Raw genomic sequence first — 18,140 nt, 5'->3', positions numbered from 1 at the left:
GGAGGCTATGTGAGCTATATAAGGAGGGGGATGCAATGATGCAATGGGTACCATGTAACCTACACAGGTCCATGTGGTATTCTTTTTCCCTGATGTTGTATCAGCATTTGGGTGGGCACTGAGACCTTGATCATATCATAATGATCTTGAGTTGAGCCATTCTAGGTGCTGATGAACATGGAACTGCTGACATTATGTAGAACCTATAACATACAGAGTACCCTAAATCACCAGACTACATGTTTCTCTCTTGTAATCTCAACTGTACTGTAGAGAAAATAGGGCCCACATTAGGGTCAGGCTGACATGAATTGTACACTATCCCAAGACATTGTTCAAAAATGCCCATCTTTCCACACTCAGCTAAACCTTAGAGAGTTCTATGCCAGCTGTCCTGGAGCATTCTTGTTCATCCTTTTTGGGATACATCACATGTATTAGCACTTAACACTTAGCAGAGAAAACCATAGTGAGATTGGAACAAGAATGCTCCTTAATAGATGGTTTTAGAAGCCTGGTACAAGCAGAGGAGAGAGTGGAGGTGTTGCTGTCCTCATATCAAGCAGGTGCATGTGACATTCCCATTCTAATCAATCTGTTACCTGAGACTTTCATTATTATTCTAACTCAGCTCACGTTCCCACACTACTGAAACAAGGTACGTTCGCACTGCGCATCTTATTTCGACCTTGAACATCTCTATTAGCATATTCTGAATACTGTCTGATGCAAATATATCACGTACGTGCTATTATCATGACCGAAACAAGCCGATAGCTCGACTGTCGCACGTACACGTCAGGTCGGACAGCGTACAGACAATATTCCACGTCCAGTTAAGACTACGTTCGTTGAAATCATGTACGGTATGAGCGCACATAGCGAATGTGGCTATTTTGAAATGGGCACACCAATACGCCTTCACGATGGGCCGATGTAACACCCCAGACTGTCGCTCCAGACATACTCGTGTGCAAGTATCTTACCAAGAGTCCTATATGCTTCCATGTTGGCAAAGGGCACGCCGGTTCGTGGATCCATATATTGAGCAGCTCGGCCAGTGATAGGACATGTTTGTACAGGTCGTGCTGCACAGAGAACGTCAGGGAGTCTATAACAAATGCCATAAAGTCAATAGTACGTACTCAATGGCCGCCCCTTGGTAATATAGACCCTGAGATCCTCCCACTTGACATGATCACCAAACATGGCCTTCATCGTACTCGGCCAGGACGGCCTAGTGGCTGCCTCAGATTGGCCCAGCTCGTGAATAACGTAGTTCTTGTTGACTATTTCTTTGTATACCAAAGGCTTCGGATGCAATGGATGTGTGATCTCAGACGAAGAAGGATAGACATGTGTAGTAGCCGACGATTGTGACGTGTATGATTTATTTGGGGGTTGATAATAATATGGAGGGTAGACAGGCTGAGCTGGTGTTATCAAAGAAGTGGCGGGGTATGCGAGATTGTTGACGGGCTGCGAGAAAGGAGGCGGGCCACCGTGTGATAAAGCCGTGGGATGAGATTCTAAAGTTATTGTCACTTCTTCCGCTTTGCTGATCCATCGGACAAGAGGTCCCTGAATACTTGTGCGTACCAGGCGAGCACGCTTACGCTTTTCCTCTTCCAAAGTGAGATAGTTACGATGTTCTTTGATATTTCCCTCTTCCATATCCAACGCACGGGTAATTAATTCATCCTGGGTTGGAGCCCGTATCGTCGTCTTCACTTTCTTTGGCAAGGTAGACTGCGAGGTGTGAGGATCGTTGACGATAAACATTCAGATCGACACAGAGCACACCTTTTTCTCTTCGGCATCTTTCATTCTGTTGACAGTGGCAGATGTATTCAACATGGTATGCATCCTGCGACTCTGTCTTTTGGCCTGTTCTATGACTTCTCCTGTTTCGGCGTCGACGACAAGCCCCAGTGACACACGACGTTTCAGTTTCGCTGAACCTGACTGAGTGGAAGTGTATTCTTGTGGATGGAATGTTGCCTTATGACGAGCGTGGGCTAGGGCAGTCACTCTGTCTAGTTTCGAACGCGCAGCCTATACAAATGAGTCGATGCGAGTTCATTCAGGCTTCGCATACCTTTCGCCCAGTCCTCTCTTCTACTCGAACGAGGTTCTCTGCAGCGGCATCAATGTCTTCCTGAGCAACCTCTTCATCAGTACTCTCAAAGTCAGATTCGAACGCATCCTCTTCGTCTGCCCTTGCGCATCATGATGATCAGAGGACTTGTACGAAGCGGACAAAATATTACCCTTCTCGATCACGAAGTCAATGTCCTCTATATCAACACCAACATCCTCAGCACGGAATTCCGCCAATGCCGCTTCCATCCTACAATACAAGTCAGTAAACCAAATGTCTTCGGCCGCAGCAGCCCTACCTATTGCCAGCAGTACTCCGTTTGGATCTACGCATCACTAAGGACTCTCCTTCTTGCGCCATTGCAGTGCGGGATTGTCTCAGTCACCTAATGATCAATCGTTACAGAAAACAGGCTTGGTGCAATAGGGCCGGTAGGATGTTGCAGGCAAAAGTGGATCAATGTGAATTGGACTCCTTATGAGCGCCTGGATCAACAGAGATAAATATGCGATCGGGACTGTGCCACCTTGTGTCACTAGTAGCTATTGTGTCTTCGACACGTCTGGGTACGAGACCAGATCTTGTCACCGTAAACTTGCGCTGTCGTCAGGGACTATGCCTCGAAAACTAAAGACGATTCCTGGTCCTTCGAGGTTGTCGAAAATTATCGAGAATCTTACAAGAGCCCCACGGCCCCAGCTCAACAGCGTCAAGAGCTTGAAAGTCACATTAGCCTCGCGGAATGATCATTTTGGAGCAAGGTGAGCAGATTTTACTACTGCATAATGCACCGCGTCATAATTATTTTACGCTAGACATTTCGTGAAGGAGGACCTTCCGCGCATACGTTACGTGAACCCCGCTCTTGATATTCAGGTGAACAAATTGCCCAAATCACTCCAAGATTCGTGGCAGCCTGAGATGATCGTTGAGTTCCGTGAGTCTCACTAGTGATATTTCCTTGCAATGCCCCACTCACTGCCAGAGTTGGCTTTCCTTTGCTCTGTGTGCCTCGCTTGATCCGCCAGGCGATGGGTCAACGCAAACTTTGAACATGAATCAAAAATGGTCGTCTGCTATATTTCAGGAACTCATGGACCTCGGAGGCGGAGCACCATGGCAACGCTGGAAAAAGGAGAGGATTGCTGCTGGGTTGCCCATTGTAGATCCACCTACTGTGAACGTCAAACCATCACAAAGCATGTCTACGGAAGAAATCATTTTCGGTGTAGGGCGGCCAAGGACTGGAGCTGCCGCAGTCTTACCTTAATCCATGTGTTACATACTTTTCGCGTAATCAATCTAACCCAACGATTATTATACCCTCGTGATGTGACCCTACTCATCATGAATTCGCAAAGTACAGTACATCAATCCGCGAACCAGCTGGCAACCCATATGAGTAGCCCCACGCTAACTAGGAGACCTGATATATCATCTAGGAAGACACCTCCGATCTGCAGATACGCGTAACCATTGGTGATGAGGGAAGGAACAGGTGGCGGCAGGTGAGGCAGAGCTAGTGTCAATAAAGTAGGCAGCTGTGGGGTATCCTAGAATTATGGTAAGTATAAGGTGGGTCGGGAGCGCGGGTACCTCGACCACTCACTAGTTTAGAGAACATACGCCATGAATGTAGGACTATCGCGAGTGTGGTGAACGCCCAAAAAAAAGGCTGGTCACAAGTTAATGGTCTTCGTCATAGCCAAACGATGTACGACCAAAATTGCTTACCACAGGCTGCACTCCCCAAGTGTCCCCCGCATCCTTCCAGCCCAGTTCTGCCCAGCGCCGCCATGCGTTCTCTGGCTGAGATCCGTGTGTTCGGCGATTATAATCATCTGGCTCTTTCCATATGACAAAATACGCGAGCAGAATCCAGGAGGCAAGAAGATGGATGAAAGGCATTAGCCGTTGTAGCCTCGTCTTGGGTTTGATCACCGCCGCCTTCTGCGACGGCATTCCCGACATACCTCCTGGCTGTGACATGGTTGACATGAGTGCTGCCAGGGGGTCATTCTCAGATGGTGACATAGAAGGGAAGGGACCGCCGGAAGCTAGAGCTTCCTGCAATTGCCTGAACTGTTCTTGAGGAGGGAGAGGTTGCTGCATGCCATTACCGGTATTCGCTGGCTGTGATCTTGGCGGTCGAGGTGAGGTCCTGCTGAAAGGCGGAGGCGTCGGAAATATGGTCTGTTCACCGACAAAAGTTTCTAACGTTGGCCGGTCTGGGAGTGGTGCCAGTGGTGGGTCTAGGAGTGACTGGTCAACGTCTGGACCCGCATGTAAGTTGCAAGCCACGTACCATCGTGCATATAAGCCGGAGCATCTTCGCCTCTGGCTGAGGACGTCAGTTTTGCGAGACGGTCTCCCCCACGACTGAGTATTGCTTTTCTGCGGGCTTCAGCTCTGGCTGCGGCAGACATGATAGTTTCGTGTTCGTCAGGGTGCGGTCACTCGGTCCTCGGGGAGCGGTCAATGGCCAGGTCAATAGCCACAAACACAAGCGCGCTGTATAGTCGCGCGCTCGGTGCTTGCTCGGTGCGTTTAATCCAGTCTCCGGCGTTACACAAGCGTCGCTTCAACGTGTTTCTTCATCTCTCATCAGCATGTCAACGCGCCAGGACAAAGCAACAACAGAGCGGCATGCAAAGACTCTAAGGGAGCTGCTCAAAAGGCCTGAGAACAAAGTATGTGCTGATTGTAAACGGAATGGTCAGTGTCGTTGGTTATCTGCGAGTATTCCCTAATTGACAGTTGGTTCTGTAGACCCACGATGGGCTTCGTGGAATATGTGCGCAACTGCCCACGACATGCCGCATGGTCTAGCTAACGACGTGTTGTAGTGGCGTCTTTCTATGCATTCGTTGCTCCGGCATCCATCGATCCATGGGCACGCATATCAGCAAAGTCAAGTCAGTAGATCTTGACGTTTGGACGCCTGAGCAAATGGCCGTAAGTGTTAATTTCTAAATCTACTGGCAGATTCTCATGTATGGCACTTTCAGTCCATCCAGAAATGGGGCAACCGCCTAGCTAACTTGTACTGGGAGGCACATTTAAAGCCAGGGCATCTCCCGGCGGACCAGTATGTATTTTATGTGTATCTTCACGAAAATGATGCAAACTCATATCTAGCAAAATGGAGTCCTTTATCCGTTCAAAGTACGAATCTCGTCGGTGGGCTCGCGAGGGGCCACCGCCGTCCAACCCGTCGACCCTTGATAGTCAGTCTGCGTCCCAGTCAGCTCCTCCGGTGCAGACGACAAAACGATCGCAGACGCCCGTCGAGTCTCCTATAACAGCGACCGCCCCTCGCCTATCGGTCACTTCGCGTCAACCACAGCCACACCAACTGCTCTCGTCCAGCGTTGCAAACCGTGCACAACAGGCCGCATCACAATCGGCCGTCCCCGCTCCTCAAGCGCAGGTACCCCAAGCCCCCGCCGCTCCCGCACCTTCCGATGATCTCTTCTCGCTCGATTTCCACGCTCCCACAAGCACTCCATCCAATGCTGTCCCTTCCGCGCCGAAGAAGGATGTTAAACAAGATATATTATCCCTTTTCTCGACTTCGGCTGCGCCCGCCCAAGCATCGTCGGCTTTTGGGCAGTTTGCCCAGCCCCAGAACGCGTGGAGCGCTTTTAATACCCAACCCGCGCAGCAACAACATCCCACACCGGCGACCAGCATGATGGGAGCAGCAGGCGTTGGCATGTGGGGCACCAGCTCAGGATGGAATACAACCCCCGCAGCGCCAGCACAACCTAATTTATGGACCACTCCAGCCACGCAGCCAGCCGTTCAGCAGCAAAGCTTGTTCTCGACCAGCGATGTGTGGGGATCGTCTGGTGGTGCCAATGCAGGTAATGGTGATTTATTTGGATCGAATTTGCCCGGTATGCAAAAGAAGGACGATGCTTTTGGAGACATTTGGGGTGGCTTTAAGTAGAGGCACCCGGCACAGTAGGTGTACGTTAAGGGTAGGTTTACTCTGACGGATACAAGACTAGATCATGTTACATTTGTGTCGGTGCTGTATACAGCGTCAAACGGTTGTACAGATCATTCTATTCTGTTCATTGCTTCTTGGTGCTATGCAAGCCCCATGTCCTACAAGATGAATGCTGAGAAACATGATGAACAAAAGGTTGCAACTAGTGACATACCCTCTCGAGCATCCTGCGTGCGATTGGGTGGAAGTTGATCGCTGATTCTTTGAACGCTTTCACCGCCAAATCATGATCGACTTCGTTTATACCTCTGAATACCGGCCGGCAAAGTTTCATGCGGCCCTTTATAATGCCGGTGCCATCGTTTCCAGTTACCCAGGCTGCCGCAGCGGGTGCGAACGCTTTCGCAGCGGAGGACTTGGGGTCAAGGAACGCGAATTCGTAGAAACGGAAACGGAGCTCGGCATTGGGAGTGTCAGCAAAGTGATAGAGGGTGCCCATCAGTGTGACATGGGACGAAGGTAGGGCAGCGTAGGACTGAATTCTTTCGAGGAAGAGAACTAAGCAGATTTATTAGGAGGGATTGGCTCATTCCGGCGGGGAACATACTCTTCTGATTTGTGTCCAGAATGTCGACATCCTCCTCCTTGAAAGGGAGCTGTGCCACGTCTGAGATTGTTCTTGATGCGTCCCACTTGGCAGCCAATGCGTATGCCTGTTCTGCGAGAGTATGATCGTAGTCCATCTCGACGGGCAGCTCGATGCCTTCGCCATAGAACCACGCCTATGGCACGACGCTATGAGCCATGCACGATCGCCTGGAATAACAACTTACATTCCAGTCAATGCTGTCTAGTAGCCTGGTTTTCTCCTCGCCTCCATGCTGCTTGAAGTACGAGTACAGATGTGATTTCCACTGCTCTGTAGTAATACTTCGGCCCAAGAAGGTCGAGACGTAGTCATGAACGTAAGGGAGGAAAACGTCTAGACCACCTATGGTTCGTTCTACCCGACATAATATTACTATTAGTATTTTTGCATCAGACGAGGCTAGCGTCTCGCTCACCGAGATGGAGCAGAAGGTTCGCGCCCTTGTCGTATGGAATCCTGCTGTACGCATCGTCGGGATCCTCTCCCTTCTCAAACTCGATTACGAGACGCTGGTACTTCGGGTGGTCCTTGTACCGTTTCAGATCATCATACATTGATCTGGACTCAACCAGGTAGCTGAAGTCACGATGCTGAGGAGTATGAAGATATTGCATGAGGAGTCGTTCCGTGTACGTCGTCCACCCTTCGTTAAGCCAGAAGTGTGTCGCCGATGTTGGGCTAGTTTGACAAAGATTATTATCAACGAACCTATGACTTTGGAGATGAGACATATACCTGACACCATTGCCAAACCATGAATGAGACAGCTCATGTACCACTACGTCGACCTTTTTGGGTTTTAGGTCAGACAAATTTATAACTGCAATGGGTCCGAGAAAACTCACCAACGAGCGGTCGCCGACGAGGAGAGCTGCGGCGCAACTGTTAGGTATGACCGATCAGGTACGAAGGCAAACGTACTCGGTGTGATGAATGAAAGGCAAGTGTTTTCCATGCCACCGTAAGGGAAGGATGGCGGCAAAACTAGCACGTCGTATACACCAAATTTGTACGGCGGCAATATGGTTTCGGCTATGATCAAGGTCCTAAATTTCGAGAAAACAGCCTACGTCAGATGGTTCACCTGTCCCAAGCCAGATGGGTGTACCTATTGATGGCTTCCTCAAACTCCCAGTATGCGGCCTCTATGGTCTCCGGTTCTGCCCAAACCCCAGTCTGCCACTCTTTCCCTTCTACTCTGGGACAGGCACGGTAGCGGAGATTGCCCACGGCGATGGCAATAAGATACGTAGGGATTGGAATCGGCTAGAATTCGATCAGCCATTACAGGGCCTGTCGGCTATGCAGCGAGGGCAGGAATAAGATGGCAGACCTGGTTGTAAACGTAAGTCACAGCATCTTTGCCAATCACTTTCCCGTCGTGGGTTGGTCCATCAGAGGGAGGGGACACACGGATAGCAGACAGCAAAGCGGGAAGAACAGACGTCACTTTGGCGGAGTAGGTCTAAATACGCGGCATGTTACATTTGATAGAAATCTTGGAAAGTACGAGAAGACGTACGACTTTGACGGAGGAAGTGTCCTGCAGTGGTGCCATCGTGCGCGCGTAGATAGGTTGGCATTGGCTGAACAAGAAAGGGAAAGATTTCCCTTGTGTCTGCCTAACGCAGGATAAGCACAAGTACGTTACCAATAGACAACGCAATGTCGCACTCTTTTGCCAGCCACTGGAGGGCCATGGAGTCCTTGCTAGTCTTGTAGAAGATGGTGACTTTGACTTTAGAGTCTGTCTTGAGCCCAGCAGGAAGTGAAACGCGAAGAGCGGACCCCACGACAGGCTGAGGAGCACCCAGGTCAAACTGTAAAATTACAGTTAGCTTAATTACCGCGTATTCAAAATGCATCGATGCACACGCACCTGTGCAATCTTTCCCTCCACTACTGCGCTCTCAATCGCGAGTGCAGACGAGTCGAAGCTAGAGAAACATACAATCAGACAAACACAAGTCTACGAGACAAACAAATGCTCACACGACGTGTTGTACGTTCTCCTTCCTCACCGTTAGGGTATGAGTAACAGAGCCAGAGATGGTGCTCTGCGCAAAATCGACCGTCCAATCGAAATCCACATGCTCGGATGCGATCTCGGTGTAGTTTGACTGCGTGGTGATATCTGAATCGACAGACATTTTATATATGCAGGTTCCTGGAGTAATAGCGATGAGTACTGTCAAAACGGGTGTAGAAGACAGCTAAAGACGTTCACACCGGCGCGATCTAATGCGACCCAGTGAGCAACTCAGTGTACGAGACAGAATAAGTTCTCGGACGCGCCGGAACCTGAAGACAATCAAAAATTCATACCTACCTGCCGTCACTCGAGGCAGATCGATGAAGTCAAGCAGGAAGACTCAGCCACGGGAGTCGGAGGACTCGGACGCGCTTGAGTAGATTTAGCGACACGGATCTACGATCACATGTGCACGTCCAGGTCGATCTCGTGAAAACAGCCGACGCTCATCGAGCATTCACGCCATGCCCAAACGCGCAGATAAAATAGGTGGCCACACATTACATTTCCGAGAAGTGATGTAACACTGACGACGGAGCGCTGCCAGGTTCACTCTTATTCTGCCCAGACTGCGGCACGCTGCTCAATTTGCCCCAGGATGGTGACCTCGAGGTCCCTTGCGAACAATGCGGATACAAGGAGCCTGCTAGCTGTGAGTCTCGGCTAATCCTCCTACGTTGGCCAGGCTTCACACGGCGTGCAGCGTATGAAAACATTGAAATTGTCACTCGGTCGCACCCGGACGCCTTCCCTTCGCCGCTGCTCCAGAAGCGCAAGACGCAGACGAGGGTACACGATGCTAACGAAGCCCTGCTTAAGGTAAATTGAACAGTGGTACAAGTCTATTTGTGCATTCTGAGAGATCTCTTCTTGTGCTCAAGGTGACCGAGAAATGTCCGGAGTGTGGACACATGGAAGCGTACTCGCAAGAAGCTCAGGTATGAGGCGCCGTCACTCGACGTGTGGATTACAGCGCTGACGAGATTCTACAGTTGAGAAGCGCAGACGAGGGTTCTACCATATTCTACACAGTGCGTATTCCCATCCGCATGACAGCCCGTGCTGATTGGCTTGCTCTCCCGCGCAGTGCGTCAAATGTAAATTTGGGTGGCGGGTCAACAACTGAGTTACACTCGGAAGCTAGTGGCTGCGTGCACAGTGCGATAGTTGTGTGGTAGGGAGACCATTTACCTCGGCTGGGCGGGATAGAGATTATAGATATACCCCGGCGGTGCAAAAGAGAGCTACGACTCCGAATCCTCCAAGAAGGCTTGCGAGAGAAGCTACGGCGGCTTCGCGGACGGGGAGTTTGTCATTTGGTAGTCTGTTTTAATTAGAAAAACATGAGGGGCATCACATTGCATGAGGGGCGAGATACACACGTGGAGAAGTAAAAGGCAAGCACGAAGGTCACACCGAGCAAAACGAAGGCGAGGTACGGAAGGAGGCTGACCGGAACGATGGGGGCGAAAGCTGGAAGAGAGCGGTGGAGAGCCTGGAAAGGGAGCGAGTTGAATGACGAGGGCCGAGAGGAGAGAGCGAAACGTACCTGGATGGCTTGGTAGTCGGCCATGGCTGGGGCGGAGACTGGAGCTGGTGGCTGCGGTGAGGGCGTTGTCACTGACGTACGTGGCAGGCAAACACGCGTCATCAAAGCCCATATCAACCCTCCTCAGCCCGCCTCTCTCTCTTCAGCCTGCACCACCACCACTACCACCACCGCCCCTCGTACCCTCTGTTGCACGTCTCATCAGGAATCCGAAAGGTATTATTTTGCGCGTGCGCTACTCTGTGTTCTGCGCTCATTTGTGTCCATTCGGCCCCCGTTGCGCCGCTACGTCACCAGATGTCTGCCTCGCAAAAGCTGCAACAACACCCTGCTTTCACGCAGGCTCAAGACAAGGCCAGCTACTATATCTCCCAGCTTGACAAGGAGGTACATAAAGCCCATTCTACTCACGCGACGCCTCGTTTCTGACACCGCACCGGTTTTTGTCACGCGACCCCTAGCTGTCAAAACACTCGATTTTCAATACATTTGAGCAGCGTACACAGGTGCCCAAGAGCTATGCCTTCATTGGTGCGGTTCTGGTGCTCTCTGTCTTCCACTCCATCAACGCCTCTGCCGCCCCGGTCTCTAACCTCATCGGATGGGCGCTGCCCGCTTTCCTCTCTGTGCGAGCGCTCGAGTCGCCGGGTCACCAGGATGACATTCAGTGGTTGACGTATTGGGTCGTGTTCGGGTTCTTCAACTTTATGGAGAGCTTTGCGCTGCGGGTTGTGCTCTACTACTTCCCGTGGTACTTTGCGTTCAAGAGCGTGTTCATTCTCTGGCTGCAGCTGCCTGCGTTCCGTGTACGTGCCTCGCGACGGCTGCATGCTACTGTCTTCTAACTGAGCGTACGTAGGGCGCGCAAAAGTTGTATGGAACGGTGGTGAAGCCGGTGTTCGTGAATGTGCACCACAAGACAAGCGGGTTGTCGGATGCGACGGTGACGGCAGATGGGTTGCGTGATCGTGTTGCGGTCGCGACGGAGTGATGTGGGTTTGCGGTCGATGCTTGAATATGCTTCTTCATCTTCGAAATTCGTCTAGAACGTTGTCTCCATATCTTCCTCATTTCCTTGTCTGCCGATGGTCAGCTGTTAGTAGCTGGACGGAACAGTATCTTAACGTTATGTGGCGCGTGTGATAACCAATGTGTGCGAGTATGATCCTGCGTGGTCGTGCGACTGGTGAGTGATTTATAGCCAGGTGTTGTCGATATTCTGGTGCATGTGCCTGGGGCGGGTTGTCGATCGATCGTGTGAGGGGACGGAGGCCGGCTTGTTGATAGAGATTCTTGCTGAGAGACCTCGTTTGTCTGCGCTGGCCTGGTTGCCCGCGCTGGCACGCACCTCTCCTCTGCCGTCTTCGGGCCTGGCTATCTTTGCCGTTCATTTCGTTATCTCAAACTGTACCTGGGTGGTGATATTTCTGCCGCACGCAAAACGGCGATCCTGAATCCATATTCTTGGTGCGGACGCACATGATAGTTTTCGCCCAGGTCCGGTATGAGATGCACATGTCGACGGAGGCTTTACACTGGTGATTGACCATCACCAACTGTCAAGGGCCACATAACCTGAGCCGAAGTAGCTGTGGCTTCGAGCGGCCATCGCCATTCCCTGCCCGGACGCTCGGATAGGCATCCGTGTTCTTCCTCCCTGCGGCAAAACAGAACGGGTCTCTATTAATACATTGAAACCTGCCTTCCCAGAGTAACTCGACGGCCAATTTGTACTTGCCACAGCAGACCACCCAGCTAATCCCAGGTGATCCTGCGTGGGATGCTCATCTGCTGGCGTCGAGCATCGCAGGCGAGCCTCGCGCACGAGACATGCAACGTCGCGTAGGCGAGGTGCTAGACGACGTCGTGGTTCAAATCGCGGTCTGGCCGTCGCCGGAGAGGCCGACCAGGTGGAACAAAGAAATGCTTGGCATAAGGTTGGCTCGTCCAGGAGGATTGATGGCCATATGGGAGGCGTGCTTCAGGATCAGGTCACGCCGATAGCAGATGCGTTCCCGTATGTATATCTCCTCTCGTTCATGCTTCCTTTCCCCCGCCCCCCTTCCTCCCCCCGTCGCCTCCCTCTCAGTCAGACATGTCTCTGTCCGACTATTCCATCGAGAAGGACAATGCGAGTGGCAGCATCGAGCTCGCTGCCCCGCCAGAGGTCTACGAGCGCCGTACCGGGCTCAAGGGTCTCTACTACAACCCTTGGGTTCAGGTCATCATGCTCGGCTTTGTCTGTTTCATGGGCCCTGGATTATTCAACGCCCTCAACGGACTTGGTGGAGGAGGTCAAGTGAGCACCACCACCAGCGCCAACGCTAACGTTGCCCTGTATTCTACCTTCGCGTTCACTGCGTTTTTCGCTGGGTACGCTTCCTACTCCTCTGCTGCCGCCTTATGTTCACCGTCTTCCTTCACGCAGTTCCATCAACAACGTATTAGGTCCCCGCCTCACGCTTCTCCTCGGAAGTTCTGGCTACGCACTCTACATCGGTTCTTACCTGTAAGCGCTCCCCTCCCGCATGGTCCGTTCGGTGCTAGACCCCCTCGTCCTTCAGCGCTGTCAACATTCACCCCAATGCCGGAGGGTTTGTCATCGCAGCTGGTGCCATCCTTGGTGTTTGTGCTGGTATGCTCTGGACCGCCCAAGGCTCTCTCATGTTGGCATACCCAACTGAGGGCCAGAAGGGTATCTTCATCGGTATCTTCTGGACCATCTTCAATCTGGGTGGTGTCGTTGGTGCCTCTGTCTCCCTTGGCCAGAACTTCCACTCAGAGGTCAGTACATAGCGTATACTGTGATGTGTTTCCTACTCACTGGGGTTTTATTGTTAGGCCAATGCTGGTGAGCTTGATTTGTACTTACAGCGCCCAGAGTTCCAATGCTAACGCCATTCATACATCCACTAGTTGGCAATGGCACATACGTATGTCGCTCCCCCATGGTAGAGGATTTCTGTTTAACGTTCCTCTAGATCGGATTCCTTGTTCTCACTCTCCTCGGTGTCACCATCCCGATGCTTATGGCGAACCCTAAGAATATGCTCCGTTCCGACGGCACGAAGGTCATGACCGTACGCCATCCGTCTTGGAAGACAGAATTATACGGTCTGTGGGTCACCCTGCGCACCGATACGACTGTCATCCTCCTCTTCCCCATGTTCTTCGCCAGTAACTGGTTTTACACCTGGCGTAAGTTTCGCTTACTCTTCCCCCGTACGAACCTGAACATCTCTGCCGCAGAATTCAACGACTACAATGCCGCCCTTTTCACCATCCGTGGCCGCGCATTGAACAACCTTGTCTACTGGCTCTCCCAGATTGTCGGATCCGTCGGCATCGGGTTCCTCCTTGACCAGAAGGGTCTCACCCGTCGCTTCCGTGCCTTTGCTGGATGGGGTTCGCTCTTCATCATGGTTTTCATCGTCCACATCTGGGCGTACTTCTACCAGAGGTGATTTCAGCCGTGGTCGTTTGAGTGGGCCAAATTAATGTGTTTACGCCGCAGGGACTATACTCGTGCCACGATAGCAGTTGAAACGACTGACAATGACAAGATGGACATCTACGACAAGGCCTACGTTGGCAGGATCTGGCTCTACATCTTCTGCGGTATGCTCGATGCGATGTGGCAGACCACCGCCTACTGGCTTATGGGTGCCATGTCCAACGATCCCTCCAAGCTCGCGAACTTGACTGGTTTCTGTATGTTCTCGTCATGTACACGTGGACTACACAATACTCACGTCCAACGTAGACAAGTCTCTCCAGTCTGCGGGCGCCGCCGGTGTCTGGCGTGCTGATGCTGTTAGCCTCCCGTGCGTTATTTAAGCAATCTGCACTGCAGCGGCTTCTGACACAGCACGTTCCATAAATTAGGTATTTGAACATTTTCATCTCGACTTGGGTTCTCCTTGTCGCAGGCCTGCTCTCGGCCTTGCCGATGATCTACACTCGTGTCAAGGAGCACACAGATGCTTCTGACGAGATTGTCGACATTCTGTGAGTTTGATTTATCGATAGTCGCGATTCGCGCGTCCTGACTAGAGAATGCGCAGCACCGAATTGGAAGCTCCTGTAAGGCCTGAGCCACAGATTGCTGAGAAAGCTGATGCTTAATGGACACAAATTTCACTTATGACTTAATCGTTCTATCACGTTTGCGTTGCTGTATCACTGGTAATGCCATCTTGTCTTCACTACTGTGGTATGAAACTGTACTGCGTAGAGATTGTGACCGTGAATGTCTCATTTCTTGGGTTTGTGGTAGTGTACATCAAATAAAGACATGATTCCTCTGATTGCTTGTACAAGTGCGGATATAACGGCGCCGGGGTATGTTGCGAGACTCTACGAAAGCGATAAAAGCGTACACTCAGAAGATCGTCGCGAGAGCATCGCGATCATCTACTTCGCCCATGGCGTTGAATGCCTTCACGTTGGGGCCATTCTTGCCGAATGTGAACCCAACCCATACTCCCCGCGAGAAGGGCTCCTCTTTCTCCCTGACCCGCTCTACGTTCTTTTGCTTCTCTCTCACCTCGGCGTACTTGGCCATATCATCGGGGGAGGTGAAGTCGTCATAATATCCGGTATCGAGCTCGGAATCCAGAGCTGGGACAAAGGGGGCTTTGACCCCGCGGAGATTATCCCACTTGACGCCGTGGAAGAAGGGGTGGTCCGATACTTGGGAGAGCGTAGCGTATCGGACGCTCGCATGTGCTATGAGTCTGTCGACTGCATTGTTAGTCAAGTTGCTTATCGCAGATCATGGATACACTGACCTCGTCACAGCATCCCATGCAGTATCAGTGAGGTTGAAAATGAGATCCTCGGGTTTGTCGTATTCAGGCCTTCGGAGAACTTTGGTCCAGTTCTTCAGGTTTGTCCATGTTTCCTCGGGAGTGCTGCCGCTGAATGGCGGGAACCCTGCCAAGAACTCGAACAGTATACAACCCAGGGACCAGTAATCGACGGAGAATGTGTATGGCTTTCCGCGTAAGACCTCTGGAGCCATGTAGTCTGGCGAGCCGACGATAGAGTCTGCGTAACGAGGGTCTTGATTGCGGATGGAACGATAGATGGACCGTCTCTCAAGCGTCGACCGATGGATGATTTGAATATCTTTCACTTTGTCTAACTAGAGTACGGTTCTGCGGGTTTAGGATGTAAGAAATCGGTGGTAGGTGTAAGAGCTTACCTTGACCTTTAGTGACTCAATTCGCTGAGGATTCAGTGCTCCCGTTGCAAGGCCAAAGTCAGTCAACTTTACGTGACCAGTACCATCCACCAAAAAGTTCTGCAATGGGTCAGTCGAGCACAGGCATTCGAGAGTCTGTGATTTACCTCCGGTTTCAGATCACGGTGAATGTACCCTAGCTTGTGCAGTTCATTCACCGCGGCAAACATTTCGCTGATGTAGAACTTTGCATGTTCCTCTTTTAATACTCCCGAGTTGTTGAGTAGAGTACGGAAGTCCCCACCGGGGACGTACTCCATTGCAAGATAGACATGAGAAGGATCTTGAAACGCGTATAGTAAGCGAACCAGCCAGGGCGTCTTAGTAGCGGTCAATATGTCGCGCTCCACAAGAACATGTCGAATCTAGAGGACAATTTAGCGACTATTGACTTCATGCCGGCTAGACTAGTCACCTCATCCATCTTGAAGAGAGTCCGCTTGCGCATTTTCTTCAAAGCGCATACCTCGCCAGTCTCTTGTTTTCGTGCGAGATAGACTTCGCCATAGCCTCCCTGCCCAACCTGCGCGATTATATGAAACTGGTCTACCTTGAGTTTCGTCCGACGCTTTCTGAGGACTACACGTTCTCGGCCGCAATATGACTTGTATTCTTTCGCGTACTCGGCCGACGTCAGATTCCGCGCGGCGGTATCAGAGTCGAACTTGGCTCGCCGCTCTTTGCGAGCAGCTAGATATCCAAGCATTTGAAAGTAGTAATCCAGAAAGTCTACGAGAATTCCAACGAATTATTGGCAAGAGGGAATGTGGCGAATAGTGTTCGGAATAACGTGAAGTCCCATCCCGCAAGAACATCGTATGAATGAACAATGCAACTTAGCACTTGGAGCCAGACGGGTCATGGTCAGCACTTACATAGCTGAGCGACAGTGGCCTTTCGCTTCACTTCTGAGCTCTCTAACAGCTCTCTCTCCCACATCTGAAGGCCGTTCTGTTTAATAGTTGTACCAGGTTTTGCAGTTTCCATCTTGATGTCGTTGTCCACGGAGAATCCCTTAGCGGTAGTCATGCGAATGTCAGGTACGCCAAGTGTCATTCCTTTCGCAGTGTTCATGCGTACATCGACATAGTCTGATTGCTGGTGGGTTTCTGTCTGGGAGGACATTTTCGTCATGGCTGGGATGATCGTACTGACTGAGACCCCGATAACGGCAATGGTCTATCAGAGGACCGGCCGGCCGCGCGTTGCGTAGAGTCGTGGGAAGTCGTGTTCCAAATGACCCGAAAGGGAAATTTGACCTACACTACACTAAGATGGGCCTCATTCATACTGTGGTCCATCACGTGGTCTTCTACTGTCACACTTACATCCTTTTTGGCGGACGAAAGCATTGAAATCATCATCTCCTTCTTTGTCAGAGCATATAACAAAAATCTGTCTCAAACACTTTTTTCTTTACTATTATACACACAAATTGTTTGAGCTAGATTTTTTATTTTTGAAGCCTGCAAGGAGGAGAAGAAGAAACAAAGCTGTGTGAGGTGCACTGATGTGATGACTAAGCAAGCAGCTGACACTGCATGCTGTCCTCTGTGGAGAGAAAACAATTGAAAAAATGCTCCAGAAAAGTGTAAAATACACTGATCTCTGCTAAACCTGGGCAATTTATTTTGAAAGAAGGCTCCTAAAAATGTAAGAGAGGCCTCATTCATACTGTGGTCCTTGTGACAATCTGTGACAGGCATGTGAGATAACACTGAGGGTGGTGTCTATCATTGTCATATGCTGTAAGCCTGTTACTACTGTGAGCATATAAAACATGCTGCAAAGGGTGCATATAACCTCTCTTCTGCTCCTATGTTTTGAGGAGCCTTCTTTCAAAATAAATCACTCAGGCAAGTAGAAATCAGTGTATTTTATGCTTTTCTAGAGTATTTTTGTCAATTGTTTTCTCTCTGCAGAGGATAGTGTGCAGTGTTGACTGCTCAAGTTGCTTAGTCATTACATCAGTACACTTTGTGCAACTTTGTTTCTTCTTCTCCTTGTAGACTTAAGCTCAAACAATTTGTGTATATAATAGCAAAGAAAAAAGTGTTTGAGACAGATTTTTGTTATATGCTCTGACAAAGGAGGATATGACAATTTCAATGCTTTCACCCACCAAAAAGAATGTAAGTGTGACAGTAGAAGACCACATGATAGACCACAGTATGAATGAGGCCTATCTTAGGAGCAGAAGAGAGGTTATATTTATGTACTACAGACAAAATGAAGAGGCTCGCCAGTTCTACATTCTAATTGATTGGCTTCTTGATGTACTCAAAGTACACCACTCTGTCTGGTTGGTTTTGCTCATGGTTGATGGTGAGTTGAATGAGGTGTTGGAAGGTGGTAACAAGATTGATCATCTAGAGGTGTTCCTTCTTGAGGGGCTGGATAGTTGTTTATAGAAGAAAGGGGATGGTTAAGGCCAGGGCCAGGATAGTGAGGAAGGTAAGGAGGAAGAGGCCCAGAATGGCAGTGAGGAGGAGCTGGCTGTTCTCTATAGGGCACTCCACTTGTTAAGGGGCCTAATGACTGGGGATCAGGAGTTCAATTGTTAACTGGTACTAGGACTTATACACGCTATTGTCCTACTCTGATACTAG

General features: G+C 50.5%; 8 protein-coding genes across 8 annotated transcripts; 4 read left to right on the top strand and 4 right to left on the bottom strand.

The window, feature by feature from the left end:
• Positions 1–921: 921 nt before the first annotated feature.
• On the bottom strand, positions 922–2,461 carry FIBRA_08757 (uncharacterized protein; the record flags this gene model as incomplete). Its single annotated transcript, XM_012330381.1, has 6 exons — positions 922–1,088; positions 1,146–1,749; positions 1,804–2,055; positions 2,099–2,219; positions 2,261–2,350; positions 2,400–2,461. The coding sequence occupies 6 exons, from the start codon at positions 2,459–2,461 to the stop codon at positions 922–924; spliced, it is 1,296 nt and encodes a 431-aa protein (XP_012185771.1).
• A 255-nt stretch (positions 2,462–2,716) lies between these two features.
• On the top strand, positions 2,717–3,371 carry FIBRA_08756 (uncharacterized protein; the record flags this gene model as incomplete). Its single annotated transcript, XM_012330380.1, has 3 exons — positions 2,717–2,862; positions 2,917–3,038; positions 3,130–3,371. 3 exons carry the CDS (start codon positions 2,717–2,719, stop codon positions 3,369–3,371), a joined length of 510 nt encoding a protein of 169 aa, XP_012185770.1.
• A 100-nt stretch (positions 3,372–3,471) lies between these two features.
• Positions 3,472–4,527, bottom strand: FIBRA_08755 (uncharacterized protein; the record flags this gene model as incomplete). The annotated part of the gene is made up of 4 exons (XM_012330379.1): positions 3,472–3,654; positions 3,711–3,776; positions 3,836–4,353; positions 4,407–4,527. The coding sequence occupies 4 exons, from the start codon at positions 4,525–4,527 to the stop codon at positions 3,472–3,474; spliced, it is 888 nt and encodes a 295-aa protein (XP_012185769.1).
• A 183-nt stretch (positions 4,528–4,710) lies between these two features.
• FIBRA_08754 (uncharacterized protein) lies at positions 4,711–6,053 on the top strand (the record flags this gene model as incomplete). The annotated part of the gene is made up of 5 exons (XM_012330378.1): positions 4,711–4,816; positions 4,871–4,895; positions 4,948–5,056; positions 5,110–5,189; positions 5,240–6,053. The coding sequence occupies 5 exons, from the start codon at positions 4,711–4,713 to the stop codon at positions 6,051–6,053; spliced, it is 1,134 nt and encodes a 377-aa protein (XP_012185768.1).
• Positions 6,054–6,196: 143 nt separating this feature from the next.
• Positions 6,197–8,855, bottom strand: FIBRA_08753 (uncharacterized protein; the record flags this gene model as incomplete). The annotated part of the gene is made up of 14 exons (XM_012330377.1): positions 6,197–6,214; positions 6,271–6,614; positions 6,664–6,838; positions 6,890–7,059; positions 7,121–7,383; positions 7,441–7,493; positions 7,551–7,576; positions 7,627–7,751; positions 7,814–7,971; positions 8,039–8,170; positions 8,228–8,327; positions 8,380–8,525; positions 8,585–8,642; positions 8,698–8,855. 14 exons carry the CDS (start codon positions 8,853–8,855, stop codon positions 6,197–6,199), a joined length of 1,926 nt encoding a protein of 641 aa, XP_012185767.1.
• A 346-nt stretch (positions 8,856–9,201) lies between these two features.
• Positions 9,202–11,277, top strand: FIBRA_08752 (uncharacterized protein; the record flags this gene model as incomplete). Its single annotated transcript, XM_012330376.1, has 9 exons — positions 9,202–9,226; positions 9,285–9,389; positions 9,423–9,556; positions 9,619–9,675; positions 9,730–9,823; positions 10,374–10,516; positions 10,584–10,673; positions 10,748–11,092; positions 11,146–11,277. 9 exons carry the CDS (start codon positions 9,202–9,204, stop codon positions 11,275–11,277), a joined length of 1,125 nt encoding a protein of 374 aa, XP_012185766.1.
• An 839-nt stretch (positions 11,278–12,116) lies between these two features.
• On the top strand, positions 12,117–14,411 carry FIBRA_08751 (uncharacterized protein; the record flags this gene model as incomplete). Its single annotated transcript, XM_012330375.1, has 12 exons — positions 12,117–12,223; positions 12,294–12,659; positions 12,715–12,795; positions 12,851–13,070; positions 13,128–13,137; positions 13,203–13,219; positions 13,268–13,484; positions 13,536–13,746; positions 13,801–13,997; positions 14,050–14,110; positions 14,172–14,294; positions 14,351–14,411. The coding sequence occupies 12 exons, from the start codon at positions 12,117–12,119 to the stop codon at positions 14,409–14,411; spliced, it is 1,671 nt and encodes a 556-aa protein (XP_012185765.1).
• Positions 14,412–14,667: 256 nt separating this feature from the next.
• FIBRA_08750 (uncharacterized protein) lies at positions 14,668–16,656 on the bottom strand (the record flags this gene model as incomplete). Its single annotated transcript, XM_012330374.1, has 6 exons — positions 14,668–15,022; positions 15,077–15,432; positions 15,493–15,591; positions 15,639–15,896; positions 15,947–16,260; positions 16,407–16,656. 6 exons carry the CDS (start codon positions 16,654–16,656, stop codon positions 14,668–14,670), a joined length of 1,632 nt encoding a protein of 543 aa, XP_012185764.1.
• Between the last annotated feature and the right edge of the window lie 1,484 nt (positions 16,657–18,140).

Source organism: Fibroporia radiculosa (assembly GCF_000313525.1).
Source record: "Fibroporia radiculosa TFFH 294 genomic supercontigs, scaffold2610, whole genome shotgun sequence".
NCBI classification, from domain to species: domain Eukaryota; kingdom Fungi; phylum Basidiomycota; class Agaricomycetes; order Polyporales; family Fibroporiaceae; genus Fibroporia; species Fibroporia radiculosa.
The sequence above is the reverse complement of the archived record's forward strand: the minus strand, read 5'-3'. Positions and strand labels throughout refer to the sequence as shown.